General features: G+C 37.3%; 1 protein-coding gene across 2 annotated transcripts in view; it reads left to right on the forward strand.

Moving 5' to 3' along the window:
• PPP3CA (protein phosphatase 3 catalytic subunit alpha) overlaps nt 1-25,767 on the forward strand; it is a 330,774-nt gene that overhangs the window by 294,352 nt on the left and 10,655 nt on the right. For both annotated transcript variants that reach the window (XM_030313357.1, XM_030313358.1), the window contains exons 10-11: nt 1,552-1,626; nt 21,687-21,771. In XM_030313357.1, coding sequence (XP_030169217.1) covers nt 1,552-1,626; nt 21,687-21,771 — 160 coding nt within the window. The remainder of the gene's footprint in view (nt 1-1,551; nt 1,627-21,686; nt 21,772-25,767) is intronic.

The raw sequence follows: 25,767 nt of genomic DNA on the forward strand, positions 1-25,767 counted from the left end.
TTCCTTCCTTCCCTCTTTGTTTTGTTTTATATTTTGACCTAAACCTCATCAAAAATTTCAAGGAAAGTCCTGCACTCACTGGGCTTAAGCATTTAGTTCAGGAGGGCTAACAGGGGCAAACCGGGTCATAACTCAGGCATGATATGACACATCACCAGAGAAGGTAAATAGGCATCAGAATAAAGGTAAGAGTTTGCACATGTTTCAGAACGCTTATAGGGGTTTTAGAGAAAAGCTACACATTTTTTCTGAAATATGTATTTATTTGTATTAATAAATGTGTATGATATATGAATGTAGTATTTATTTTCCTATAATATGTATGGAGGGTTTTTTCCCTTAAATTCCTTAAAATGATTAAATTGTGAAGTTATGATTTGTCAGTGAAGAAGTCTTTCTTTCAGATACCAAAATAAGTCAAGAGTAAATTTTAATAGTCTGATAAGTGTTCCCAGCACTACGCCATGTCACCACCTCCCTACACCGATCAGAACACAGCATGTGTTACTGTTCTCTGTTGGCTTCTCTGGAAGCAGAAGAAGTGTGAATCCTGACAACTACTGGGAACCCTTTGAACACCCTTCACTTGGGTTGTTTCCAGTAAATGTTCAGATTTTGGACATCCATTACAAAAGAACCTGTTAGTATATTTGTATACATAATTCACTTTTGATAGTTAAATGGAAGCTGTGGATTAATATTGGCTACATTGATATTTACTCTTTATCATAGATTTTCCACTCTAGAATCACACTGATTTTTAAAAGAAGCTCTTGAAGAAATAGTAGGCCACTTTCTTTTCACCTTCATGACAGAATCCAACCTAATTTCAGAAGTTGTTAAATGTAAATAGCATGCACCTTAGTGTAAAAGTAACATGGTACTAATTTCTGTGACAACGCTTTAATACAATCTGGTTGTAATAAGTTTACTCAATTAAGTGTCTTCTTAAACTTACTGAAGCTTTATTGATAAAGTTTTGAAAATAAAATTTAAAGTTAGTATCCTCAAAACTACTTCAAATATTAGTTTGTCAGTCAGCAATTCGTATCAAACAAAACCCATGCCCATCACTGTGCTGGGTTCTCTTGGGGGATTAAAAGAATTAAAAAAAAAAAGAGAGAGAGAGAGAGAGAGAGATCTAGCATTCCCTTAGTCCCTGCAAAACAGATGGTTGCAATGTGGTCTAGATGTAATAGCATCATCATACAAACAAATAAAAATTCAAAAGGAATCACTTCCTCCTTCATAGATGGATAGTATATTCACAGCCACATATCTGATTTGTCCATTGTCTGTTGACATAGCTAGTTAAATGTTACCATACCATTTCATAGGCATGAGCTAATACTTTTATAAACATATAGTCTGTGTAGAATCACCAAGCCGGTTATATTTTATGATCAGGATTTTATAGAAAGTGCTTTGCAGGAGATTCTATATACAATATAGGTAAGAAATGCTAAGCTTGCTCATTAATAATGCCAGAGTAATAATTAAGGCTATAACTGAAAATCTGGACTTCTTAATTTTTATTCTTTTCCTTTTTAGTGACTGAAATGCTGGTAAATGTCCTCAACATCTGCTCAGATGATGAACTAGGGTCAGAAGAAGATGGATTTGATGGTAAGAGGCTTGAGCCTTTGTGCTAATGCTGTTCGCCAGGTGATTACTTGGTGACTCATAGGTAACCCAATGAATATGTTTCTAAGATTTGGATTATGTTAAATTATAACATACAATTGAGAATGGAAGATATTATATTTTCTATTTGTTTTGAAGAAATACACAAAAAACCACACACCAAACACACACACACACACACACACACACACACACACACACACACACATCATGAGAGAATTTTCCCATGATTCTGAAAACACTGTTGAATAGTGAGCTGTTTTAATGACCATCTTTCAGTAGCTCACATTGCTAAGTGACTTTTTTCACTCCTTAATAACAAATTTTTAAAAAGTAATCCTTTAGCAGATATTACCATTTACTGAGTAACTTCTAAAAGTGCCTTTAGTGAAGATGTTCCTGTCAGTTATTCAAATTTTGATGTTTATGATAAAAAATATATATTTACACATTAATATGTTGGTATTCATGTCAATACCAATACTTTTTCATATCTATAATAATAAGTAATGAATAAGCTGTATGCACCTTTTGTATTATTGTTTAAGATACTGTTTGGTATTCGGTTACCCCTGAAGAGTATACTTTCTCTATAAGAAACAAAGATCTGGGACACCTGAGTGGCTCAGTTGGTTGAGTGTCTGACTTTGGCTCAGGTCATGATCTCTCAGTTTGTGGGTTCGAGCCCCACATCAGGCTGTGTGCTGACAGCTCGGGGCTTGGAGCCTGTTTCAGATTCTGTGTCTCCCTCTCTTTCTGCTCCTGTCCCACTTGTGCTTTGTCTCTCTCTCTCTCTCTCTCTCTCTCTCTCTCTCTCTCTCTCAGAAATAAATAAACATTAAAAAAAAAAAAGAAAGATCCATCAGGTGAAAGATGGAGAGAAAAAAATCACTGTAGATCTTACAGAAGTACCCCAAAATGAATGGAAACTAACAAAAATGTAGTTGGAGGGGAAAGTTCGAGAGCAAACCACTTCTATAAACATGGGATAAAAACCTAGTCTGTGTAGGGAACTCGATTCCAAGATGCAAGAGAGACCTGTGGCTTGATGAAGTTCCAGTCTGATAGAGAGGCTGATGCTCAATCAATAGAATGAGACAGATTATAAAATGAAGAGTGAAGGTGGCAGCAGAAACTAGATCTTGTGGAAGTTTAAACTGATAGCATGTTTACCTTTAAAAACTTCATTTAAGTCCAATGAAAGGTGAATGTGGCCCCTTCGGGAAGTTAGCATCTAACTTCCAGATTTGATGTTTACTTGGATTAGCGCAGGTCACATCTACGAATGCAAACTACCTAATGTTGTAGGCAGAAATGAAATAAAAGGATTCATACACTCATATGAATAGAGTCTATATACTTAGGTAAATGTGAAGTGTACAATTATTCCTATGATCTCATAGTTTTACTCCTGTCTGTAACTTCTATCGTCATTCCCTGTTTGTCTCCATAGACTATTCTTCAGTCATATGTCACATTTCAAGGGCATGTATAATGTAAGGAAGGAGAGAGAATTCTATATATAATAGAGTATAAAATATATAGAGGCGCCTGGGTGGCTCAGTCGTTTAAGCATCCGACTTCGGCTCAGGTCATGATCTCGCAGTCTGTGAGTTCGAGCCCCATGTTGGGCTCTGTGCTGACAGCTCAGAGCCTGGAGCCTGCTTTGGATTCTGTGTCTCCCTCTCTCTCTGACCCTCCCTTGCTTATGCTCCGTCTCTCTCTGTCTCAAAAATAAATAAACGTTAAAATTTTTTAAAATATATAATATATGCCTAAACTTTTACTATGTTAGAATTAGCTAAAGAATAGTTGTAAGAACTTACTTCAGTACATATATTGATATATTTTGAAATATCCAGAATTCAATGGATATTTTCTGCTTCTTCCAGATTCTAGGTGTTTCCTATGTTATAGCCACAGTTTGCTACTATTAACTCTTCCAGGCTTAGTGATATCATTTAAGAGATAATATTTTCATCATGATGGAGTCTTTTTTTCTAAAGGAAGAATACCTCCCTGGTGGTATCTTAAAAGTCAGCAAACATTTTACAATAGATGTCTTTCTCTATGTTCCTTTTATTCCTCAAGAGAAAGATTAATTAGCGTTAATAAGGTGATAGGCCTTTGTTAACAAATCTCTATTGTAGTCAAGTTCATTGGCCAATAATTATAATATAGACGATATAATAAAAGTGTAATATGTTATACAGAATAGGTAAGTTTATAATAGATATTAATGCATACACTCACCAAATATATATTGAGCACCTACTATGTGCCATAGCCAAAATGCCTGTACATTTCAACAGTACAGGTGTTTCCTGCACAGTTAACTATTACCAAGACTAACTCAGTGTTTACTTCACTAATGGGGAGTTCTCTTTATCCACCCTCTCAGTCTCTTACATATGAAAGGATATATTGTGTGGCTTACTCTGCTTTTAAAATAATTTCTTCCAATCATCAGTCACTCATCAGAATTTGTTTTTAATCGTGTTAATTCCAATTATAAGAGTGCATGTTTTTTTCAAGGCACTTAGAAACTTTTGTTTGTTTCTAAGCAGACCACTGAAAGCTGACTCTACCATGCTTAAATCTAAAGAAATAAAAATATTAATTAAAAGTATGTTTGGGGCACTGGGGTGGCTCAGTTGGTTAAGCATCCACCTCTTGGTTTCTGACTGAGGTCGTGATCTCATGGTTCATCGGATCGAGCTCCATGTCAGGCTCTGAGCTGACAGCACAGAGCCTGCTTGGCGTTCTCTGTCTCCCTCTCTCTCTGCTCCCCCCCCCCCAAAATAAATAAATTAATATTTTTGTAAAAAGTATGTTTAACTTAGGACATCATACATTTTGAAGTAAACAATAAGAAATATTCTTTACTGCTTATTAGAACATGATGCAAAAGCTATGAATTTCTTCAGAGGTGCTCAGAGAAGAACTTGTAAAACTTTCCAGAATTCTTTGACTCTCTGAGACTACAGTTTATTGAGAACATATATTGAAGTTTCTTCTTTTGGAGTGAGGGATGCACTATTATTTTCAACCAAGGAATAAAGTTTCTAATTCTTCCCAGTCCCTCCTGCATGAGGTCTGCAGTCTGTCTCTCTCTGGGGCCTGGCCTTCTGCTCTACCTACCAGGCTCCCGAGCTTGATGGCTACAGAGATGAAAGCAGGAATCAGAAGCCATCAAAGAACTTAACTGAACCTCTCCCTTAAAATGGCTGCTTTACTCTAAGGGCAGGGGGTGAAAAGATATAGAATCTCTTCCTGAGAGATTTATCTAGTTCTTCTCAGTATTTTGCTCCATATCCAATGTCACCTGAAAAGTCACAGGTAGTAATGATATCTCTACAACCCATGACTATCTTTTTACCTTCTCGGGTTGACCTCTTAGTGTCTATAAAGTCTATAGCAGATAGGGATTCTTCTCATTTCCTAGAGGAATGTAAGCTATGGGATTAATTTGTTTTTCCTTCAGGTTCTTTCAGCTCCTCTTTACCATTTATGTCTCAGGCATTATTCCAAGTCCTTTACATGTATTAACTCTTCACTAATGTTTACCCTTTTGACCAGCAAAAAATTGTAATTATTAACTGTCATTCAATTCTTCATTATCATATATATGTTTACTAGGTGATTAATATTATCTCCACTTCAGAACAGCCTATTGATATAGGTGCTAGGATGATTCTTGTCTTACATATGAAACGTTCGCCACTGGATGAGGTGAGGTTAAAGCTGAGGGTCACACAGCTAGTGAAGTAATGGCGCCTGGATTCAAACTAACATGTGCCTTGTCCTCACCCTCTTGAACTTTCTACAACCAGTTGCTACAATGCTTGAAATCTTTTTTTTTTTTTTGAAGCAGCATGATGCCTTTTGTTGTTGTTGTTGTTGTTAACACAACAGCACTTAAATAGAATATAGTTTGTTCTGTTTAAATATACTGCAAAATAAAGAAGGAGATTTTTTTTGCACTATTTGGCCATGAAAGTCAAATAAACTGCACATAAAACAGTTTCATTCTATTCCTTTAATCTGAGTTTACTCCAAGAAGTTATGTGTTTCATCACGTTAAACATGTTGGTGTATCTGAGCAGACAGTAAGTCCTCTGGTTCAAGTTTTTGCTGAGTAGAAATCATGTCCTGAATCTCTCCTCCTTAGCTTCTGCCTTACAAATAAAAGAATTTGATACCCTATCCAGAACAAAGTTGCTAGTTTAAATTGGTCTGTGGCTCTTTTATGTTGAAAATAAAATACAAAATTTCTATTATCTTGTAAAGTTTGGAAACAGTTGAATACCAATGAATGTCTTTGGAGGATCTAATTTGTATGTATTGGGGTCTTTGTTTCTTGTTTCCACTTCTGATTTGGGATGATAAAATTACAGGCTGGTTTCAGTTTGGGGTTGTGATTCCCCAGAACATTTTACAGAAGAAAGAAATCCAAGTAGATGTATTTTATCTGGTAGTTAATTCTCATTAATGAAGAAAACTCTCTTCAGCCCAAGGATTAGTTGGTGATCCCAAAATGGGGGGAAAGACTGACAGAAATCAAGCAATCTGCATCATTTCAGAGGTTTATTTATTGTTCATTGTAACAACAAGGACATCTGGAATAGCGATAAGCATTAGAAACCTAATGACAGTTTCATGAGTTAAAAATATTTATTTATTTGCAGCTTTCTTTTAGGTCCTAAAATCTTAGACTCTGAGATCACACATATATATGTGTGCATGTGTATATATGTATGCACACACATAGACACAAAATATGTTTGAAACTGTGACATGTCTGGTTAACAAGGAAATATCATGAAAGTGAAACTGAAATCCTGTAGAATAAGAAAGGAAAGAAAAAAAAATAATAAAACTAAGACATTTCGAGCCAAATATAGTTTCAGGCTGCACTGGAAAGACTTAATATTAAATTAGAATTTATGTCTCTGCTTTCATCTAGAGAGCAAACCACATGGTGGAACTCTTATCCTTTATCCACAGTTTTGCCTTATCCTAATGTTAACCACAGGCCAGTCACTGAATATGGGATCAGAGAAGTTTTTTTGCATGCCTCTACGAAACTATCTAAATTGTATACAACAAAATTATCTCCCATCATCTGCTTCGAATTATTAGATAATTCGTGATGTCTAATATCGTGGGTTCCAGAGTGTCTTCCCACTTCTTTCTGTCTAGCTTTAAAAAGCCATCCCTAGGGGCACCTGGGTGGCTCGGTGGGTAGGCGGCCATGGGACTTCGGCTCAGGTCACGACCTCGCGGTTCGTGAGTTCGAGCCCCGTGTCAGGCTCTGTGCTGACAGCTTAGAGCCTGGAGCCTTCTTCGGATTTTGTGTCTCCCTCTCTCTCTGCTCCTCCTCCACTCACACTCTCTCTCAAAAACAAACATTAAAAAAATAATAATAAAAAAAATAAAAAGCCATCCCTAGCTGTGAGTGTAAAGTTGGGAATTTGTGGGACTAACATGGCATTTTATTGGTCCCTGAGGAATACCTCTATAAAGGTTTGATTGTATTATTTTCATTCAAAACTGTATTTAATTGCCACGATGCACATTTGAGATGAATTTCCTTGTAAAAACTCCCCTTTTCTTTGTGCATCTGGTAGCAGCACACACACTAAGAATCATTAACTTAGAACTTTTCTTGTGGCTGCAATTATTGTTATTTCTGTGCACTTCATTGTAGCATCCTGTATTTCAGGTTCCCAATTTGAAAAAAAAAAAAAAAAAGTTGTATGTCCTATAATAATGGACAGTGTTTTGGGAGGGGGATTCCATTTTAATATAAAATGGAAACATTTCTATATACCAAATAAATAAATAGCTCCCAAGGAACACAGTAGTGATAGGATTCTTGTACCATCAGCATTGACACATCACCTAAAGTTGATGAGCTTGGAAAAATGCTTACAAACGAAACAAAGGCTGAGTAGGAATATAATGCAGGAACTTCATAATGTATCTGGAAGTTGAGGTGACCAAACAAAGATACTGTTAAGAATAAGATCTAAAAGGAGCTATTCCAAAGAGCTATCCCGGGGACTTACATCTATAGAATCAGTGGGGCAAAGGAAAGAAAAGTTGATTTGGGTGGTTTCAAGCCTAGGTGTCCAGGAGGATGAGAATATTTATGGAAAAACTCACCAATTTCGGGAGATGAGTTTGAGTAAAAGTGACACACGTAACTCTGGAAAGGTCCAAGCAGAATTTGGATTTGAAGCCCTGCAAATTGGGAACAAATTCTGAGCTGGTGACAGAGGCTTGGAATTAAAAGTCATAATAGAATCTATTAAAAGTGAAATAGGTCTCCAAAGTGGCTGATGTGAAAGGAAATAAATAGAAGAAAATTGAAGACTAATTCTTAAAATTAACCCTTCTTTTTTTTTTAAATGTTTATTTATTTTGAGAAAGAGACAGAGAGAGCGTGTGTGGGAGCACAAGCGGGGGAGGTGCAGAGAGGGCGAGAGAGAGAGAGAGAGAGAGAGAGAGCGCGCGCGCGCGAGAGAGAATCCCAAGCAGGCTCTGTGCGGTCAGCACGGAGCCCAATGCAGGGCTTGATCCCACAAACCGTAAGATCACAACTTGTGCTGAAATCAAGAGTCAGACGCTTAACTGACTGAGCCACTCAGGAGCCCCTTAAATTAACCCTTCTTGATGAAGCTAGAGAAAAAAGACAAATGAGCTAAAGAGAAAGAAAGAATGATTAAGTAGAAAGAGCCAGGATTGTGTAACAGTTCAGGCAACAGCTGTAAAAAGTATTTGCACCAAATGCAGAAAAATTACTGTGTGATGTGTCTGGCCAAAAAATGAAATATTAGGACATAACTTTGGTTGTCAGATATCAGATTATTGAAAAGAGGTGTTTATGTTAGCCATGGTATTTATAATAGCTAAAAAAGAAAATAGAAATCCTTGGCAAAAGGCCAAAAAATAAAATTCAGAGGACCTCAATTTTCATATCGTGTTATATTTTCATTTTATTTTATATATTTTTATTTCTCTGTAAAAATATTTCTTCGCAGGATATCTTTTTCTGTGTATTCAATGGCAGGCAAACACATGGTTTCTGCCTTCATTGAGCTGAGAGTCTTGTTCAGCAAGAAACCAACTTAAAATATGTTGTCTCACAGAGAATTGAAAGGGTTGGAGCACCTGGGTGGCTCAGTTGGTTAAATGTCCGGCTTCAGCTCAGGTCATGATCTCATGGTTTGTGGGTCCTGGCGCACATCAGGCTCTGTTCTGACAGCTCAGGCCTGGGGCCTGCTTTGGAATCTGTGTCTCCCTCTCTCTGTCCCTCTACCACTCGCTCACTCACTCTCTCTCTCTCTCTCTCTCTCTCTCTGTCAAGTATAAATAAACATGTAAAAAAAAAAAGGGTTGAGGGAGGGAGCATGACTAGGGACAAAGTATTTGACAACTAAAAAAAGAACTATAGAGGACATCTTTCTTGTCTTCTGCTTCTGACAAGGATAAGAAAAACTCTTCATGTATTTTAGCTTTAGGAAGTATGGCCATGTGAGAAATCTACCCAAGTTTATCAGCAAATTATATGCAGAAATGGGTATTAGTTTACCAGTGTTGAGCTCTCTTATCTTTTTATAATATCTGAGTTTGAATGATGTAATTGAAGAAAGTGAAAGGAAGATATATATAAACAAAAATTATTCAATATTTTGTAAAAGGATTTATCATTTTTTCCCAGCCTTTTGTTAATTACCTTCCAGTTTAGTGTTGTCTTTTTTTCAATTACGTAATATTTTGGTGTGTAATTTAGAAGATAAATCATCTTTGTCACTGTAAATGTATCCTGTGTACTCTGTTCCATTTATAGTACAGGTAACTGCTTTTTTTACATCATAGTTATGCCATAAAAAGGAAACAAATAGTTATATCCAGTATATCATTTAAATTGAAACATGCCTAAAAAATACACAGGGATTTAGTAGATAGTAGGATAGAAAGTCCCATCATATTTATGGCTATTGATGTTTTAGGGCCTTGACTGTCATACAAGGTGCCTGGTTAGCCATCATATAATCAGTATCACCAAGTCTAGCTTATCATATTTGATTGCAATAATTAAAATCCTTTAAGTTGCTAATTAAAATGATACAGTAACACAGACACTGAAAGTACTGCTTTATTTTCCCATTGTACTACCATCATTTTGCACAATGTGTTTCTTTTTTTACCTAGCAGGATTTTCACATTACGTGGAAGCACAGACTTTGCAGAACAAAGTAAATTGAAAAAACAGCCATATCCTTGTTATAACTAATTGGTTGGATAATGTCCACCATTGGCTAGAATATTATGCTCACAGTAAAATAATGCTCTGGAATTTTATGCTATATTTCCATAGACACAGGTATGTTACTCATCTACAGTATTTTTGCATAGGTTTAAAAATCATTAATTTTTGTAGTATTTGAGCCTTTCTTAAGCCACTGGTGACATGGTCAACTTATACTAAACATTAGCTATTGCATATCTAAGCATACACTTCAAATGAATGTATTTGAGAAAGAAATCCATGTTGCATCATAAGAAGGGAAATAAGTGTGTGCTCTATAAAGCTTAATATATTCTTTACTTGAAAAGCATCGAAGTAGACAGCTCTTTCTCCTCAATGAAGGCAAAGATTTTGTGTATACATATGTCTATATTTTAGAAAAGCATCACTTCTCACAAACAAGGTTCAAGTAATTGGTATGTGGAAGGGGTATTCTTCACAGAGGGGACTATAGTGGTAATGTAAGCTTGCTGAAAATTGATACTGGGAGAAAATAAGATAGTTCTTCTTCCGTTTTTGCCAGAGCTTTCATGTTTCTCTTTGTACTAAGGCATTTTATAGGTCCAAGTTGTCAGCCTGAAGATTATACTTATGTGAGAATAATTATTAGTTGATGGAACCACTGAAGACAGAGTTGTTGGGAGGCCAATGTTTTTCAGGCATTCCCTTGATGGTAATTGTTTGATCTCTGATGGCGAGTTTAAGGGCTCGATGAAAAAGTTAAGTAAGTGTTCAGAAAATCTAGATTTTAAAAATATTTTTCTCGGAGCATTGTTTGTGTTTGCCCTTCTAAAAAGCTGTTATTCCTTCCTCTTTACTCTTCACTTATGAGAAGTCATAAAACTTTTCTCCTACTTTTTCTCAGCCCTCCACAGAAATAGAAATCTTGATTCTATTTGGTCAGCCCAACTTTTTGAAATGTTCCTTTTTTTTTTTTACCGAAAATGAAGCCAGCTGTCTGCCGCCATTTTCCCTAGTGAATGTGCCACTAGGGACACAGCCTTTAGCCTGGTTGGCACAAAACGCAACCATGGCCCCAACTTAGGGAGCTTGATATGAAGGAATATCACACAATCATTATTTTAATTTACAGAGAGAAGTGTGAGTTTTAGAAGAACTGGAATATCCATGTCTGCACAAGCATTCCTTTCTTCTTAGTAATTATAGCAAACATTTTTGAGTACCTCTCATGTACCAAAGATCTGTGCTAAGTGCTTTAGCAGGTAGCACAGTATGTGGCACGTGTGTTTGTTGAATGTTAAGAGCGAGTGAACCCATTACTTATTTAATTTTTCCACCCTCCTATGAAGTGGATCAAACAACCCGCTACGGTAATGAATTTCGGCTCTGGGTCAGCACTCTCAGTGGTTGACCTTAGGCCAACCATTTCTGTTCCTTAGAATCATCCTGAGGACAATGGAAACTAATAATACTTCCTCATGTGATTGTTGCTAGGATTATGTGAAATAATGCAAATAAAGCACTTTGAACATTCCTCACTTTATAGATGAGGAACATGGACGTGACAAAACCTAGTCATCTGTCCAGGACAGCACAGCTAGTGAATGGAGAAGCTGAAACTCCAGGTCTCTTACTCCAGAGCAGAGGTTCCTCACCACTGTTCTATTCTACCTCCCACGTGTCAATTTCTTCAGGTCCTAAGGGAAGTGAATGAGCCAGCTATTTTATGATCTGAAGCCTTCACTAGGGCCAGAACACTGGAAGGTCTTTTGCTCCCTGGACAGTACTTCCCTAGACATTTCAGATGTCTGCCTCAGATTCTCTTCCTTACTCTGCCTCTGTGGCCCATTGGTACCTTTTTGATTGGCATTTCCCCTTCCTCTGATAAGAGAATAATATCTTTGGGGCGCCTGGGTGGCGCAGTCGGTTAAGCGTCCGACTTCAGCCAGGTCACGATCTCGCGGTCTGTGAGTTCGAGCCCCGCGTCAGGCTCTGGGCTGATGGCTCAGAGCCTGGAGCCTGTTTCCGATTCTGTGTCTCCCTCTCTCTCTGCCCCTCCCCCGTTCATGCTCTGTCTCTCTCTGTCCCAAAAATAAATAAACGTTGAAAAAAAAAATTTAAAAAAATAAATAAATAAATAAATAAATAAATAAATAAAGAGAATAATATCTTTAGGTGATGTTAAAGTCTTAAACGTTTAAGTTATCTATGCAAGCCTGTGCACTGATCAGTGGCCAGAATCTAATGCTCCTTTCTTTATTTCTTCTTCTTGGGCAAAACCTCACCACACCCTCCACATACTGACACAACACCCACCTAGATCTTGAATAGCATCAGAAGACTTTTGAGTGGCTTTGTTTTAGATAAGCTCAATACATGCCTATGCCTCAGGGTCCTCCACTGTCAGACCAAGGAGTTGCTTTATGGATCTCAGCTTGGTGCCCAGTTACCTTTCTAGCTAGTGTTTGACACATGGGACAATGAAACATAATACTTTACTCTGTCCATTTCCCCCCTTTAAATATAGTCCTAGCATTTGATGAATTTCAGAGATAACATTTAAATGTAGTCCTAGCATTTGATAAATTTATAAATGCATAAGAGTCCAGAATTAAGTTCTGGTCTGAATGCATTCTTTCAGCATTTGGCATATATGCATAATTAGGTCCTTAATAGATACCTTTTTGAACTGTTCTGCCCTCATCTACCCAGAATAATCCTTGATAGATTAAACACCCAGACATTATTATTGTTTCTCCTGAAGACAGTAGGTCTGAATTATTAACTTCACATTTGTTATCTTATTTCATTTTGCTTGTATTTTCTTTTTTAAATTCTTTATTTTTATTTTTTATTTTGAGACTGAGAAAGAGTATTCAAGTGGGGGGGGGGCAGAAAGAGAGAAAATCTTAAGCAGACTCCCCACCCAGTGCAGAGCCCAACAAGGGGCTTGATCTCATGATGGTGAGACCATGACCCGAGCCAAAATCAAGAGTTAGATGCTCAACCGACTGAGGCACCTACGTGCCCCCATTTTGCTTTTATTTTCACTTGTCAGTTTACAAAATTGATGTGTTTCTGTCATGATGAGAGGTCAATCCAACTAGGATTTCACATCTTTTTAGGTTCTACTTTGGTAAATATAAACAAACTCAAATGTTCTTTGTCAGGCATAGTTTGAATATGTGATAATTTCTTAAAAAATCAACGGAAGTTCTCTGGTCTATTTTAAGGTCCTTAATTTTTACCCAAGTTAGAATTATGCCTGATAGCCAATTTCTGTGGCTCTACTGAGGAATCACTGAACAATGGAACACAATGTCTCAGAGAACAAAAGTCCACAGAATCAAATTCAAGCTTGTAAACAAAAGTAACTTTTAATTATGTAGGATAACCAAATAATGACAGTTATTTGACATTTGGGAGTAGTCTGTATATTTTTAAGATTTCCTATCCAAATAATTCGTTTATGTTTTATGACAAGAGAAGTGGGGGGAAAAAAGAACAGTCTAGGCTGTACTGGCCTTTCTTAAAATCCATTACACAGGAGAGACTTTTTATTAAAAAAAAAATATCATTTAAAGGATCATCTGTTGCTTTCAAAATGGGATCCAAGACAGAATAGTCTTATGCCAAATAGGACACGATTGCAGGTTCTATAATATGCTGAGATTTTCATTGAACTAAAAAATATAGGGGGAAAATTCAGAGTATGTGGTTTGGAGTGACTTGAAGTGGGTAGCCATTTTATCCCAATTTTACCACCTCTGGGTGTGTAATATGGTAGAATTAAAATCAAAGTTAAAAAGGCGTTCCAAACATTTTAGGTTATAACCTTCAAAAAAATGAAGTTTTATAGGAATTTTTAAAATTTGGGATCCTGAATGTGTTTTCCTGCCTAATGGGATAACCTCCATAAGCACATGTACAGCCATTTGTAAGGGCCAACGCCTAGTAATCTCTTTGGACTAGTCCAAAGAGTGGTCGAGCAATGCAGATTTTCAAGTTATGGCTAGTCCAGGAGATCTTCCAGCAACTATCAACTCTAGAAACTGAGTAATCTCAGTCTTCATGCTAGAATATTTGTACTACTGGTGTTACCCAAGGATGTTGCAAGAGGAGTTGTAAGGGAATCCTTTTTCGATTCCTCGGCTTCCAAAAGTCCTCTTTCCTAAAACTCACCTGAGCTGGAGGCTGCAGGCCTCATTGCAGCTTCTTCTTTTCCACCTCTTCTTTCTCAATTGCCCTTCTCCCAATTTAATAGCAAAGCATAGGTCTCCCAAGCCACAATCATTGTGAACCTCACCTTGAGATGTTTAGTACTGGTGTGCCAACAGAGAGATGCTGGAAAAACTCAGCATCTAGGAAGTATCCTTAATCAAAGCAGTGTAACCCCCTCCCATCCTTGTCATTAAGGGATGCAATCCAATAAAATTGTATTTCTATGCTTTTTAAATATTTATCATAGATTTGTGCTATCTAGCTCAATTATGTACTACTAATAGTTGTGATATTGATTACAAAGGAATTTGTGAACACTTAAGGCAATGTGTCAGGAAATGTCCAAAAAATACATTTAATTTAGACTTGGAAACATGTTTTTGACAAAGTACCATGCAGTTATAAAAATATTATAAAGTATCGATATACAATTCACTAGAGTAAAATCAGGGAAATGGAAATACAATTTCAAAGGAAAAAAGGACACATGTAAGATTTCTAAATATCAGTGAGTATCTTGTTCATGGAATTTTTTCTTTAAATGGATGATGATGGGATGAAATTGCTGTGATATTTATAGGCCATCAGTAAAAAGAAATGTAATGTAGTCATTTCACTTGAAAATGGCAGTGTTGATGATATTATATTCTTTACAACTATTTAAGTTTGAAGGTGGGAATAGTATACTTTGGAGGATACTCTTTTGTACATGCAAGAGTAAAAAAATGTAAAAGTTAACAGTTACTCAGTGCTTATGGTGCTGTTCCTAAATCCAAGGACTGAAATGCCTGACATAGTATAGGAAAATGTAGTAAAGCCCTTTGTCACACTCATGGCCAAGGGCAAAGCAGGTGGATGTCTAAATAACTTTTAGATAGCATCACTTTGTTGGCAAATAGAAGCTCAAGATTTGTTACTGCTAAACTAGGTCAGGGAAAGAAAAGACAAGAAAGAATAAGGTTTAGGGATTATGTCACATGGTTTGCCTTCCTAGCTTTATAGGGGCCAATTTGGGACATGTATTCTCCTAAATAAAATAGTCTGTATACTTATGGTTTCATCTTCATCTGTAAAACAAAACAAAACAAAACAAAACAAAACAGTTATGCAAGGTATTTAGAGGCATCTGACGACTCTTATTTGTTTTATATCTTGTATTTCAAAGGTGCTGATTTTGGATGAAAACCTAACTAGTTTTTGTTTTTAATGTAACACAAGATACTTTTTTTATCTCAACATTTCATGCTTCATTCCATCAATAGCCTTTTTTTCAGATTCAATAATTGCTCTACTTGATGAAAAATAATATCTGGGGGGTACATCGAAACTCTGCTTAATAATAATGAAACAGGATAAAAATTTTACTTTCAAATAGAATAAACTTCCTAAATAGATAAACTTTGTTAGCTTTTAACAAATTTGGAAAGGTGGTGAGTTTCCTCTATTAGTTTGTTAGAATCTAAATTTAAAAGTTACAGATTTAAAGCCTACTCGTAATATGTAGTTCTTAAAATATCTTTCCTTTGAAAAAAGTGCAAAATGTTAGTATATATGTGCACTTTCGTATATAACATATTTTATTTAAAAATATATGCTAGGAATATATTTATATTAGTTAAAAGGCCTTTAAAGAAAGAAACCTAAATAATAAAAACTGAGGCCCATTTAATAATGAAGTGGAGAATTTCTGGTACTGTTTACATTAAAGAGTGAATACCTCACTTTTTTCTGCTTTTTATGAAAAGGAACTTTTTCACATTCTAATAATATGAAAATATTCCTATTTTATGAGACATTTGACTATAAAATTTTATGTAGCTCATCATCTTCATTTCTTACAATTACAAAAAGATATTGAAAGCAATTAGATTCTGTTGGATTGGGCATATAAAACAAAACCTACCAGGCCAATTTTCTCCTAGAGCGGTTTGGAGAAGGGATGGGTTGCATGTAGCTGCATTGAGAACTTTTCTTTATTGCTTCCTTTGGCAAGTTCACCCATTCCCCATGTAACACAAAGGGCAGGATGGAGACATCTGCTTCTCAAAGCTGCTCCCTTTTCTCTCTAAACCAAGCTTCTTCCAAATATTTTTTTTTTTTTGACATTTTATTATGAAATGTTTTAAACATACAAGAATGTTGAAACAATTGTATGGTCAATATCTATGTACTCATGACTTTCCACAATTAACATTTGATTATACAGTAAAACCTTGGATTGCAAGTAACTTGTTCTGCGAGTGTTCCACAAGATGAGCAAACATTTCCAACAAATTTTAACTTGATAAACGAGCAGTGTTTTGCCAAACGAGCAGTACATAACACCGAACATCACATGATCACAACTCAGCCAATGGTTCTTGAAATTTGCTTTTATATACCAGTGCTTTGGATTACAAGCATGTTTCTGAAGTGAATTATGCTCACAAACCAAGGTTTTACTAGTATTTGCCTTGTCACATATCTATCTACCTCTCCATCAGTTCATCTCTTTCTTTCTTTTTTTTTGGTAGATAAGTGAAAGTGACAAAGTAAGTTCTGTTAATCGCTACTGCAAGGGTGCTAGTATGTGCTCGCCTTAACAGGTTGGCCCGGGGAGCCCCTGTTTCTCCTCTCGCCTTGCCTCACCCCAGCATGCCCGGCTCCATTCACACCAGACCTCTCACCACCACTCAACACAACATGGCTTGTTGCGGCCTCCAAAAGTTTAAAAATTGTCTTCCTTCTATGGAGAAGACCCAGTTCTCCTTGTTCTCTCACTTTTACTTATCCCTCAAGATCCTTCAACTGTCATGATTTCAGTGACCTTTTTTTCTCGTGCCTCCAGACAATGAACACCTACTTTCAGTGACGTGCTGGTACATGTTTGACAACCCTTCCTGCAGGGGAGAAATGGCCCTAGTTTGTGGCTTTTGTAGCTTTCCATAGTATAAAACCTCTTCCCTGCCGCTGATTCAGGCTACCAATGTGGAGTTAAGAGGAGATGCCCTCCATCTACTCTCACTAGTGGACACAAGCCAGCTCGGGCACACCACTGCTACGCGCACACTATTTGTCACACTCTGTTGTCATTGTTCACGCGATTTCCTAAAGCAGAGATCATGCTTAATGCGTATTTCTGTTTCTGGTGGTTGGCGCATGGAAGGTTATATGGGAGAGACTCACCAGAACACCTAGTAAATACATTATTTTGGTAATAAACTGTATTCCATCCAGCACTTCCCACATTCTCTAATTCAGTGAACACTGAGGAATTTGCTGTAGTAGCTCAATGGGTGGGAGCTGTTGGCCAGATGTGGAGCATCTGTGACGTGTGGTGGGTGTCCCATGTGGTAAGAATCTCTCTTCACCCTAGCACTTGGCCCCTCGTTGCAACAATGCTGCTGCAGTTTCCCAGTCCCCTTAGAAGCTAAAATCCGCCTTGTGGGGATACAGCACTCACTCAGCAAGACACTTGGCTTGGCATGGACACCTTTAAAACTTCATGAGAAGTCGTCCAGGTGCCAAGTTAAGGTCAGAAAAGACACGTGTTGAAAGCGAGTCTTTAAAGATTCCCTTGGTCTATACATTAGCCTCTTCCACTTTGAGGAAAATTGAGTATGCACGATTGCCTTGGTTCTGGATAGAGTAGCATAACACCCCAGGCATGAAAGATTAGAAGTTAAAAGTTGTAGAGAGAGAAGTGCTCAAAAAAGAAGTGGGAATTACTAGAATGGAAATGCAAAATGTAATTTTACTTAAAATGACTAATTTTTTAAAAACATATGAAATGTTCCTTGCAGTTTTAGACTTTCAAGTTAAAATGTTATATTCTTTTTTTTTTATTCTTATTTATTTATTTATTTATTTATTTATTTTGACAGAGAGTGTGTTAGCAGGTAGGAGGGAAGGGCAGAGAGAATCCCAAGCAGGCTCCATGCTATCAGCACAGAGCCCAATTTGGGGCTCTGTATTTGGAAAATGCCAGAAATCAGGAATAATGCTACTAAGTATACAAGGATCTTTGTATCTGAACTTAAATCTACCCCACTATTTTTCAGTCCCTTTAAGTTCAATTACATATTAACTCAGCTATTTTATTTGAGTATTTTATTTTTTATTTTTTTTAATATTTATTTATTTATTTAGAGAGAGAGTGCACACACAAGCAGGGGGAGGGGCAGAGAGCAAAAGGGGAAGAGAAAATCCCAAGAAGGCTCACCATTGTGAGATCATGACCTGAGCCAAAATCAAGAGGCGGATGCTCAACCACCTGAGCCACCCAAGTGTCCCTATTTGAGTATTTTACATTTTTGTGAGGTTACCAAAGTTTGGAATTAGTTTAATTTTGATTTTCAATATTTGGAAAATATTGAAAACAATCCCCAGGATAAAACTTCAAGACATATTCATTTTGTATGTCTCTTTATGCTGTTTATGATTAGGCTAATTTTGATTTTTTGAATAAGTATGTTCCAATTTTATAAAAGGCGTAGTAAAGCTTTTTACTTATCTGTGTTATTGAGAAATTTTAAAAAGATAGCATTTCGTCATTAAGAAAAGTGGTTGGGGGGATGGATTAATGGGGGATAGGCATTAAGGAGGGCACTTTTCGGGATGAGCACTGGCTGTCATATGTAACAGATGAATCATGGGGTTCTACTCCTGAAGCCAAGACTGCACTGTATGTTAACTAACTTGAATATAAATAAAAGGAAAAGAAAACTGCCGTAATGCGCTGTGCATCACCATTTATTAGGAGCACGACTGTGATTGCACAAAGTAGAATACTGGTTACATGCTCTTCAGTAAATCATTGGATCTGAAAAAAATAAGGAATGATAAAATGGCTCTATCAGAATGCTCATTTTACATTTAAAATTCAGAATTTATTTGAGCATTTTTCTGAGAATCCACTAACACTGAGCTGAAGAGGATAGGATAGCTCTATATAATTTATTTCCCTCCCTTTCCAACTTAGGGCCCTGCTTATGGTTTTTGCAAGCCCTTTATTGAAAATTTTCTGGGAAATTATCCTTCTTCCATAGTTTTCACTTGTTTTATTTTATGTTTTTCCTTTCTCATTTCTCTTAAATATGTACAATTTTGTTTCTAACCAGTCCTTCTTGCTTCTTTTCTTACTGTGCTTCTAAATATAGTTGCCACTTTTGGAGCTCTTTTACATTCTTTGTGTCTGTGTGATGGATTTTGTGATCTGGCCATACTGTGTGTTGGAGAGGGTCAGAATCCTCACTTAGCTCATCATGACCTCTGAGAGCACTGGGTCAAACAGACTGGAAATAGTCAGTATAGAGTAGAAATAGCAGTGTTAGACTCAGAGCAGAATGTAACTGAAAAAAATACATATAAGAAAAAAGCCTTAAGGAGACTAATTGCCATCCTACTTTTTTTTCTTAACACATGTTCTTTAGTAGCCTCTTGAGCATAAATTACCTACAATGCAGGCACAAAAACCTAGACTTTTAGATGGTCTCCAGAACAGGATTTGTTGTATAAAGAATCTTAATTACAAATCATAGGTAATAAAAATTGTTAGAAACCCAGGATAAAGTTTGAGGCAGAGATCCAGTGCATATCCTATGTTCTCCTCAAATGTTCTGGAAAACAGAGTATAATTCAAGGAACTTAGTGAATGAGAATCCATGGTTTCACTTCATCATTGGAAAGACTGGATTGGAGAGTGGTTTTCTCTATTCATCTACAGGCAGAATCACTGGCTATAGTAAGTTCTGCCAATCAGTATGTTGGGAGATACCTACCATGATGTGATTGCCACAAGAGAGAAAGAATTGGCCTGATATATGGGCTATTTGAAGGCTTTCAGGTCAGGAAGACAAAGTGAAGAAACCAGCTCGCTGGGTACATACCTTGTGGGGAACACCCATGGGTAGTGAGATGGGTGTGCGTTAATATCACTTCTTCTCTTACTCAGGAGAAGACAGTGGCCCGTTATGTGTTCATTTTCCTTGGGGGGAAAGAAAAGCAGAGGTTTTTCCCCCAGGCAGTTCAACATGGGTATGAGTTTTGATGTAAGTTTTCTTTCGTATTGAAATATTAGGGTGGTGATTAATTGTTTGACTCTGATCAAACTATGCAAAAGATTCCAGATCACATTCTTAAAAACCCTCTAAGAGAAAAAGCAGAAATCTCTCCTTCCAGAAAGGTCAGAAAGCTTGTCCGTATCTCAGATTAAAAGATGAAAACTTACACCAACGATCACCCATGGACTGCAGTCTCTAAGCAAGTTAAACTGTTCATTTGGATCAGGAATCTTTCCGATATTATCTGAGAAGAATATTTTGTTGTATTTCTGTTCATGGTAGTAGAACTAGAGAAACAATCTTCTTGTGTTAACATTTTCTACGAAGGCCCATATAATGGACAAAATGGTATCTCAGCCCCTTTACTTTGGATTATAAAAATCTTAAGAGAGATGTTTTCCTGTGATTTACACTTCTCCAAACATGCTTGTGGGATTTAATAAAAAAAAAAAAAAATTAGATTCACTAAAGACCATACAGGCTTATTTTCAAAACATAATAATAATGTGTATAGTAATAATAACCTACATAGATTGATTTTTTTTTTCATTTGGAAAATGGAGTAAGTGGTAAAAGTTACTCAGACAAACCTATGTGTAACTTTTTTACATAAGTATTAAAATACAAGCCATGTGCCACCATCTCTCACTAAATCCAAATCGGCAGTTTTCCATTTTTCCCTCTAGAATTTGGGAACCAACAGAAGATGAAAAAGTATCAAATGCGTAAACAAATGTTTTATGGTAGTTAAATAGCAAACATGATGCTTCAGGGAACTTAGGGAGTTGACACTCCCTAGTCGCTTCAAGAGAGAACTTTCCAAAGGACAGTTTCCTAAAGTAGTCTTCCTAGCATGGAGAGGTCCGGAAATGAGTAGAAAATCCTGGTGACTCACTTGATTCTTCCTGCCAATACACACTGTCTCTGTATAAACAGAAGAGAAGGGAATTCCATTAGAAGAGGAGGGTAGGAACCTACTCTGTCAGCGCCATGATTTTTCAGCTCTTTACCCACCCCCCCTTGGAAATCTCAAAAGTTGCTCTTGGCATTTTGGGGACCTCTCAAGAGCCACATCCAAGTATTAATGGCCAGATGCATAGGTTTTTAAAATCAGTTCACAGGGGGCACCTGGGTGGCTCAGTCGATTAAGCGTCTGACTTTTAATTTCAGCTCAGGTCATGATCTCACCATCCGTGAGTTCGAGCCCCGCATCGGGCTCTGTGCTGGCTGTGTGGAGCTTGCTTGGGATTATGTCTCTCTCTCCCTGTCTCTGTCTCTGTCTCTCTCTCTCTCTCTCTCTCTCTCTCAAAAGTAAATAAATAAACTTGAATAAAGTAAAATAAAATTAATTCACAGATAAATCCATGTGGTTTTTTTGGGGGGCGTGGTATGCAGAGAAGGCTTGGCTTACTATATATATAGTCGGTTATAGCTTTAAATTTGTAAGATAATTACAGTTAGATAAAAGGTCACTGACTACTTAATTCTGTTTTAAAATATAGGCGCAACAGCTGCAGCCCGGAAGGAGGTGATAAGGAACAAGATCCGAGCAATAGGCAAAATGGCCCGAGTGTTCTCAGTTCTCAGGTGGGATCATCGTACCCGTATTTCTGTTTTGAATGTGCTTATGTGTCACTTAATAAGCATTCTGATACTTTAATCTCGTAACTTATTTTACTGGAAAATATTTGCTTTTCCTTAGGTTTTTTTTTCTTTTAAATGGAATTGTTCATTCCTGACTATCTTAGTCAAACTGAAATATACCAAATTATTTCTGTAGAGAAAGCCACCAAATAGACTGATTCCTGTTTTGTCATCCTGTTCGCTGCTGGACTTTAAAACACAATAGGTTGAATTTGTAGTGACATAGGAAAGCTGTTATAATTCATTTTACTTTTCATTCTGGCTCTGTGGTAAAAGATGAATTTATCAGGTACACTTCACTAGATTTCTAGGAAATGAACATTTACCATAGAGCTTGTTCATGTGAACATATATTATTCTAATGAATCATGGAGAGAGAAAAAAATAGCTGTTTAATGTTACAATTCACATGTAGTAGTTATTTTTTAAATAGATCCTGAATCATGTTATTATTGATCCGGCGTTTAGAAAACAAGTATTTTCCTAAAGAGAATTAACTACACTTTTCTTTATATATAAATTCTATTATCTACTCTTAGATAAAACAAAGTAACTCATACTTCTCTTAAAAAAATTTGCTTTGGGGGCGCCTGGGTGGCGCAGTCGGTTAAGCCTCCGACTTCAGCCAGGTCACGATCTCGCGGTCCGTGAGTTTGAGCCCCGCGTCAGGCTCTGGGCTGATGGCTCAGAGCCTGGAGCCTGTTTCCGATTCTGTGTCTCCCTCTCTCTCTGCCCCTCGCCCGTTCATGCTCTGTCTCTCTCTGTCCCAAAAATAAATAAACGTTGAAAAAAAAAAAAAATTAAAAAAAAAAAAAAAATTTGCTTTGAAACATGTTTATATGTGAGCCGTATGTGGTCAATTCACAATTACTCATCTACAAGGGTAAATAGGAATACCTTGAGAAATAGTCCGTTTCTGTGTTGTATGATTCATAACCTAAGTTTTGCCAAATTTTTGTCTCAATTTTTCCTCCCAGAGTAGCTACATGGGCCCTTTTGATTTCTCTTCTTGCTATTTCTAGTGCACTCCTGGTAGAATCACTAAAGAATAACTAAACAGCTCGATGCCAAAAGCAGAGAGCCATGACAAAGATGAAAAGCAATATCACTCTTTCTTAAAGACACCGAATCAAAGCCAACAATAGCTCTGTGTTGGCCAGCCAAATCCTGAAAAGTCGTGTTAAAGCTGAAAATAGAGCATCATTGCCCCCCTCACAGCCTAATGAATGAGGCTGCCTCTGCTCCAACGCTTTTTATCCCTGACCGAATTTTCAGGACTCCCTCATTCATTCAGTAATAAATACAATAAAACTTAAAGCGCTGATTAGGTACCTTGAAGAAGAAAAGCAGTACAGGGGGATGGCAAGTGGGAGATGGGGCACTTCTTTCAGTATGTGGCCCACAAAGAACCTTCTGAATTAATAGCATTTGAGTGGTAAGTGGTGTGTGGGGGGGGGTGATCTTCATGAAGATACGGAGGTAAGAATGTTTAAGGCAAAACTGCAAAGATTCTTAGAAACCAGCAGTTTTGAGGACCAGCAAGGAGGCCTGTGTGGCTGGGAAAGTGTCCCATGGGGGCAGGAAACCGTGTGAAGATCATAAGCTGGACAGCTACCTCTCCATTGTCACTTGCTTGTTTACCATGCCTCAGATTTACAAATAAACACTATTTTATTTTTGTCATCTGAAGGGGAAGCAAACAGCTCCAAAATTTCCAAGTGAAAGTATATTTAAGGAAAAAGGAGAAGCCTTTCTTAATATAAAAATTTGGTTTCCATCTATGTTAGTCTTCAAGCCACATGAAGGTGGGAGGGGCCATGCTGGAGAATCATAGATACATCTTAAAATTGCAAAGTCCCTGCAGCCCGCTGCCTATGGATACCTAAGATGTATCCGTCTGAGAAATGGTCCATTTGCACCCCGTGATGATCAGTGACTTGACTGAGATTGCACACATTGATGGAAAATACAAACAAGCTATATTTTATTGCTTTCCTATATTAAAAGCATCTATACTAAATCTGAAGAATGAAGGGGGGTCATAGCCAGAAAAAGTTTAGTAAGTAAGCATCGTAAGTAATGACTGGGTATTCAATGTGTACGATACACTGAGTTAGGCACAACAAATACCGAATTGGAATGACAGACACGTTGACAACAAACTAAGACAGTGAAACGTGTGCTAAATACATGAAGGGATGCTCTCCTGTGGAAGAGGACAGGGCTCCATGGAGCTCTTCTGTTCCCTGAAAAAAAAATGTTCGTGAAGAGGTTGACAGTGAAGAGGAATACTGGGAAGGATAGGCTGGATTCCGTTAGGTGCTGAATTGTGGTAAAGGCATGCCTGAAGGCTGAGAAGTCATCAAGAACACAGTCACTGGGTCCTAAAAGCAATGCTTTATGGGCACTTGCTAAGTGCCTGGTGCCAGGCCTCGTGGTGCATGCATTTGACAGTAATCCACACGGCAAACTTGCAGCAAAGCACCGTGTGCAAACTCAGTGAGTGAGCAGTACTAGTGAGTGTCTGACTTGAATGATATGGTCAGTGAATCCTGAGAATTCAGAAGAGCTGTGTGGCAAGACATGAAGGTAAGTGAGGAATCTAGGGAAAAGTGGATCTGAAAATGTTTTTGAGTCCAGATCCTGAAAAGGCTTGCATAGCACGGTAAAGTATTTCGTTTTCTGTGTGTAGGCAGTGAGTGTCATGGGATGGTTTTCAAAGGATGAGAGGCATGCTTTAACCCATGTTCCTGGCAGTGTGAAGACTGATTAACATGATGACTAACTGATGTCAGGGGGGACATTTTGGAAGCCACTGAAATAATCCGAGCAAATTAGGCCATAGGAGGAAAGATACAAAGGAAGAGAGAAATGAAAGGAATTTGCGAAGCTGAAAGTTTTAAAGTGTAATGAATGAATGGGAATGGTGGTACAAGAAGCCTGATTGTGAATATGAATGCAAAGAAAAAGATATGTGCATTTCTTTTTTTTTTAATTTCTTAAATGTTTATTTATTGAGAGAGAGAGAGAGAGAGAGAGAGAAAGAGCACAAGCAGGGAGGGGCAGAGAGGGAGGGAGAGAGAGAATCCTGAGGAGGTGTCACACTGTCAGCACAGCACCTGCCATGGGGCTCATCTCACGAACATGAAATCATGACCGCAGCCGAAATCAAGACTCAGATACTCAACCAAATGAGCCACCCAGTTCATTTGTTTAGAGATACTCCCAATTTCCAAATCCATATATTAGCATTTAAGATATTTTTTTCTTTATGTGACCTCTACTGGTTTGACAACAGAAGCCTGAAAAGGTTGCAATACCTGTATGAGGGTACACAATGATTTGTAAACATCTCAAACCTAATATTTTTAAACTGCAGTAAAGGATATAGAAATCTAAAATGTGGATAACACTGCCATTCTCCATTCTATTTTCCTTTTACTCATTCTTTTTGTAAATGTTTTTTTGAATGGGGACTATGTACTAAGTGCCGTTCTGGTTTAGATACTTAAAAAAACAAGAGAATAAATAAACTGTATAGTTTTTCAGGGGTCATAAGTGCTTTAGATAAAAATAAAATCAGCAAGGAAAGATAGGGAGAATAGAAGGTGAATATTGTTTTAAGTAGCTTCTAAAAGAAGTCTTCACTTAGAGGGTGATGCTTGAGCAGAGATTTGAAGGCAGGGAGGTAGTGAGCCATGCAGATACTGGGGGGATTTCTTTTTGGGGTGATGAAAATATTTTAAAATTGGTTATGGTGATTGTTTCACAACTCTGTGAATACACTAAAAACAACTGATTGCGTCACATGCTTTAAATGGATGAATAACGTGGGATGTTAATTATACTCAATAAAGCTGTCTTAAAAAGAGAAGTGGTAAGATCCTGAAAATACTGTGAGGGCTCTACCCTCAAGGTGTGCTGATTGAGTGGAGGTGC

Source organism: Lynx canadensis, chromosome B1 (genome assembly GCF_007474595.2).
Source record: "Lynx canadensis isolate LIC74 chromosome B1, mLynCan4.pri.v2, whole genome shotgun sequence".
Classification (NCBI taxonomy): domain Eukaryota; kingdom Metazoa; phylum Chordata; class Mammalia; order Carnivora; family Felidae; genus Lynx; species Lynx canadensis.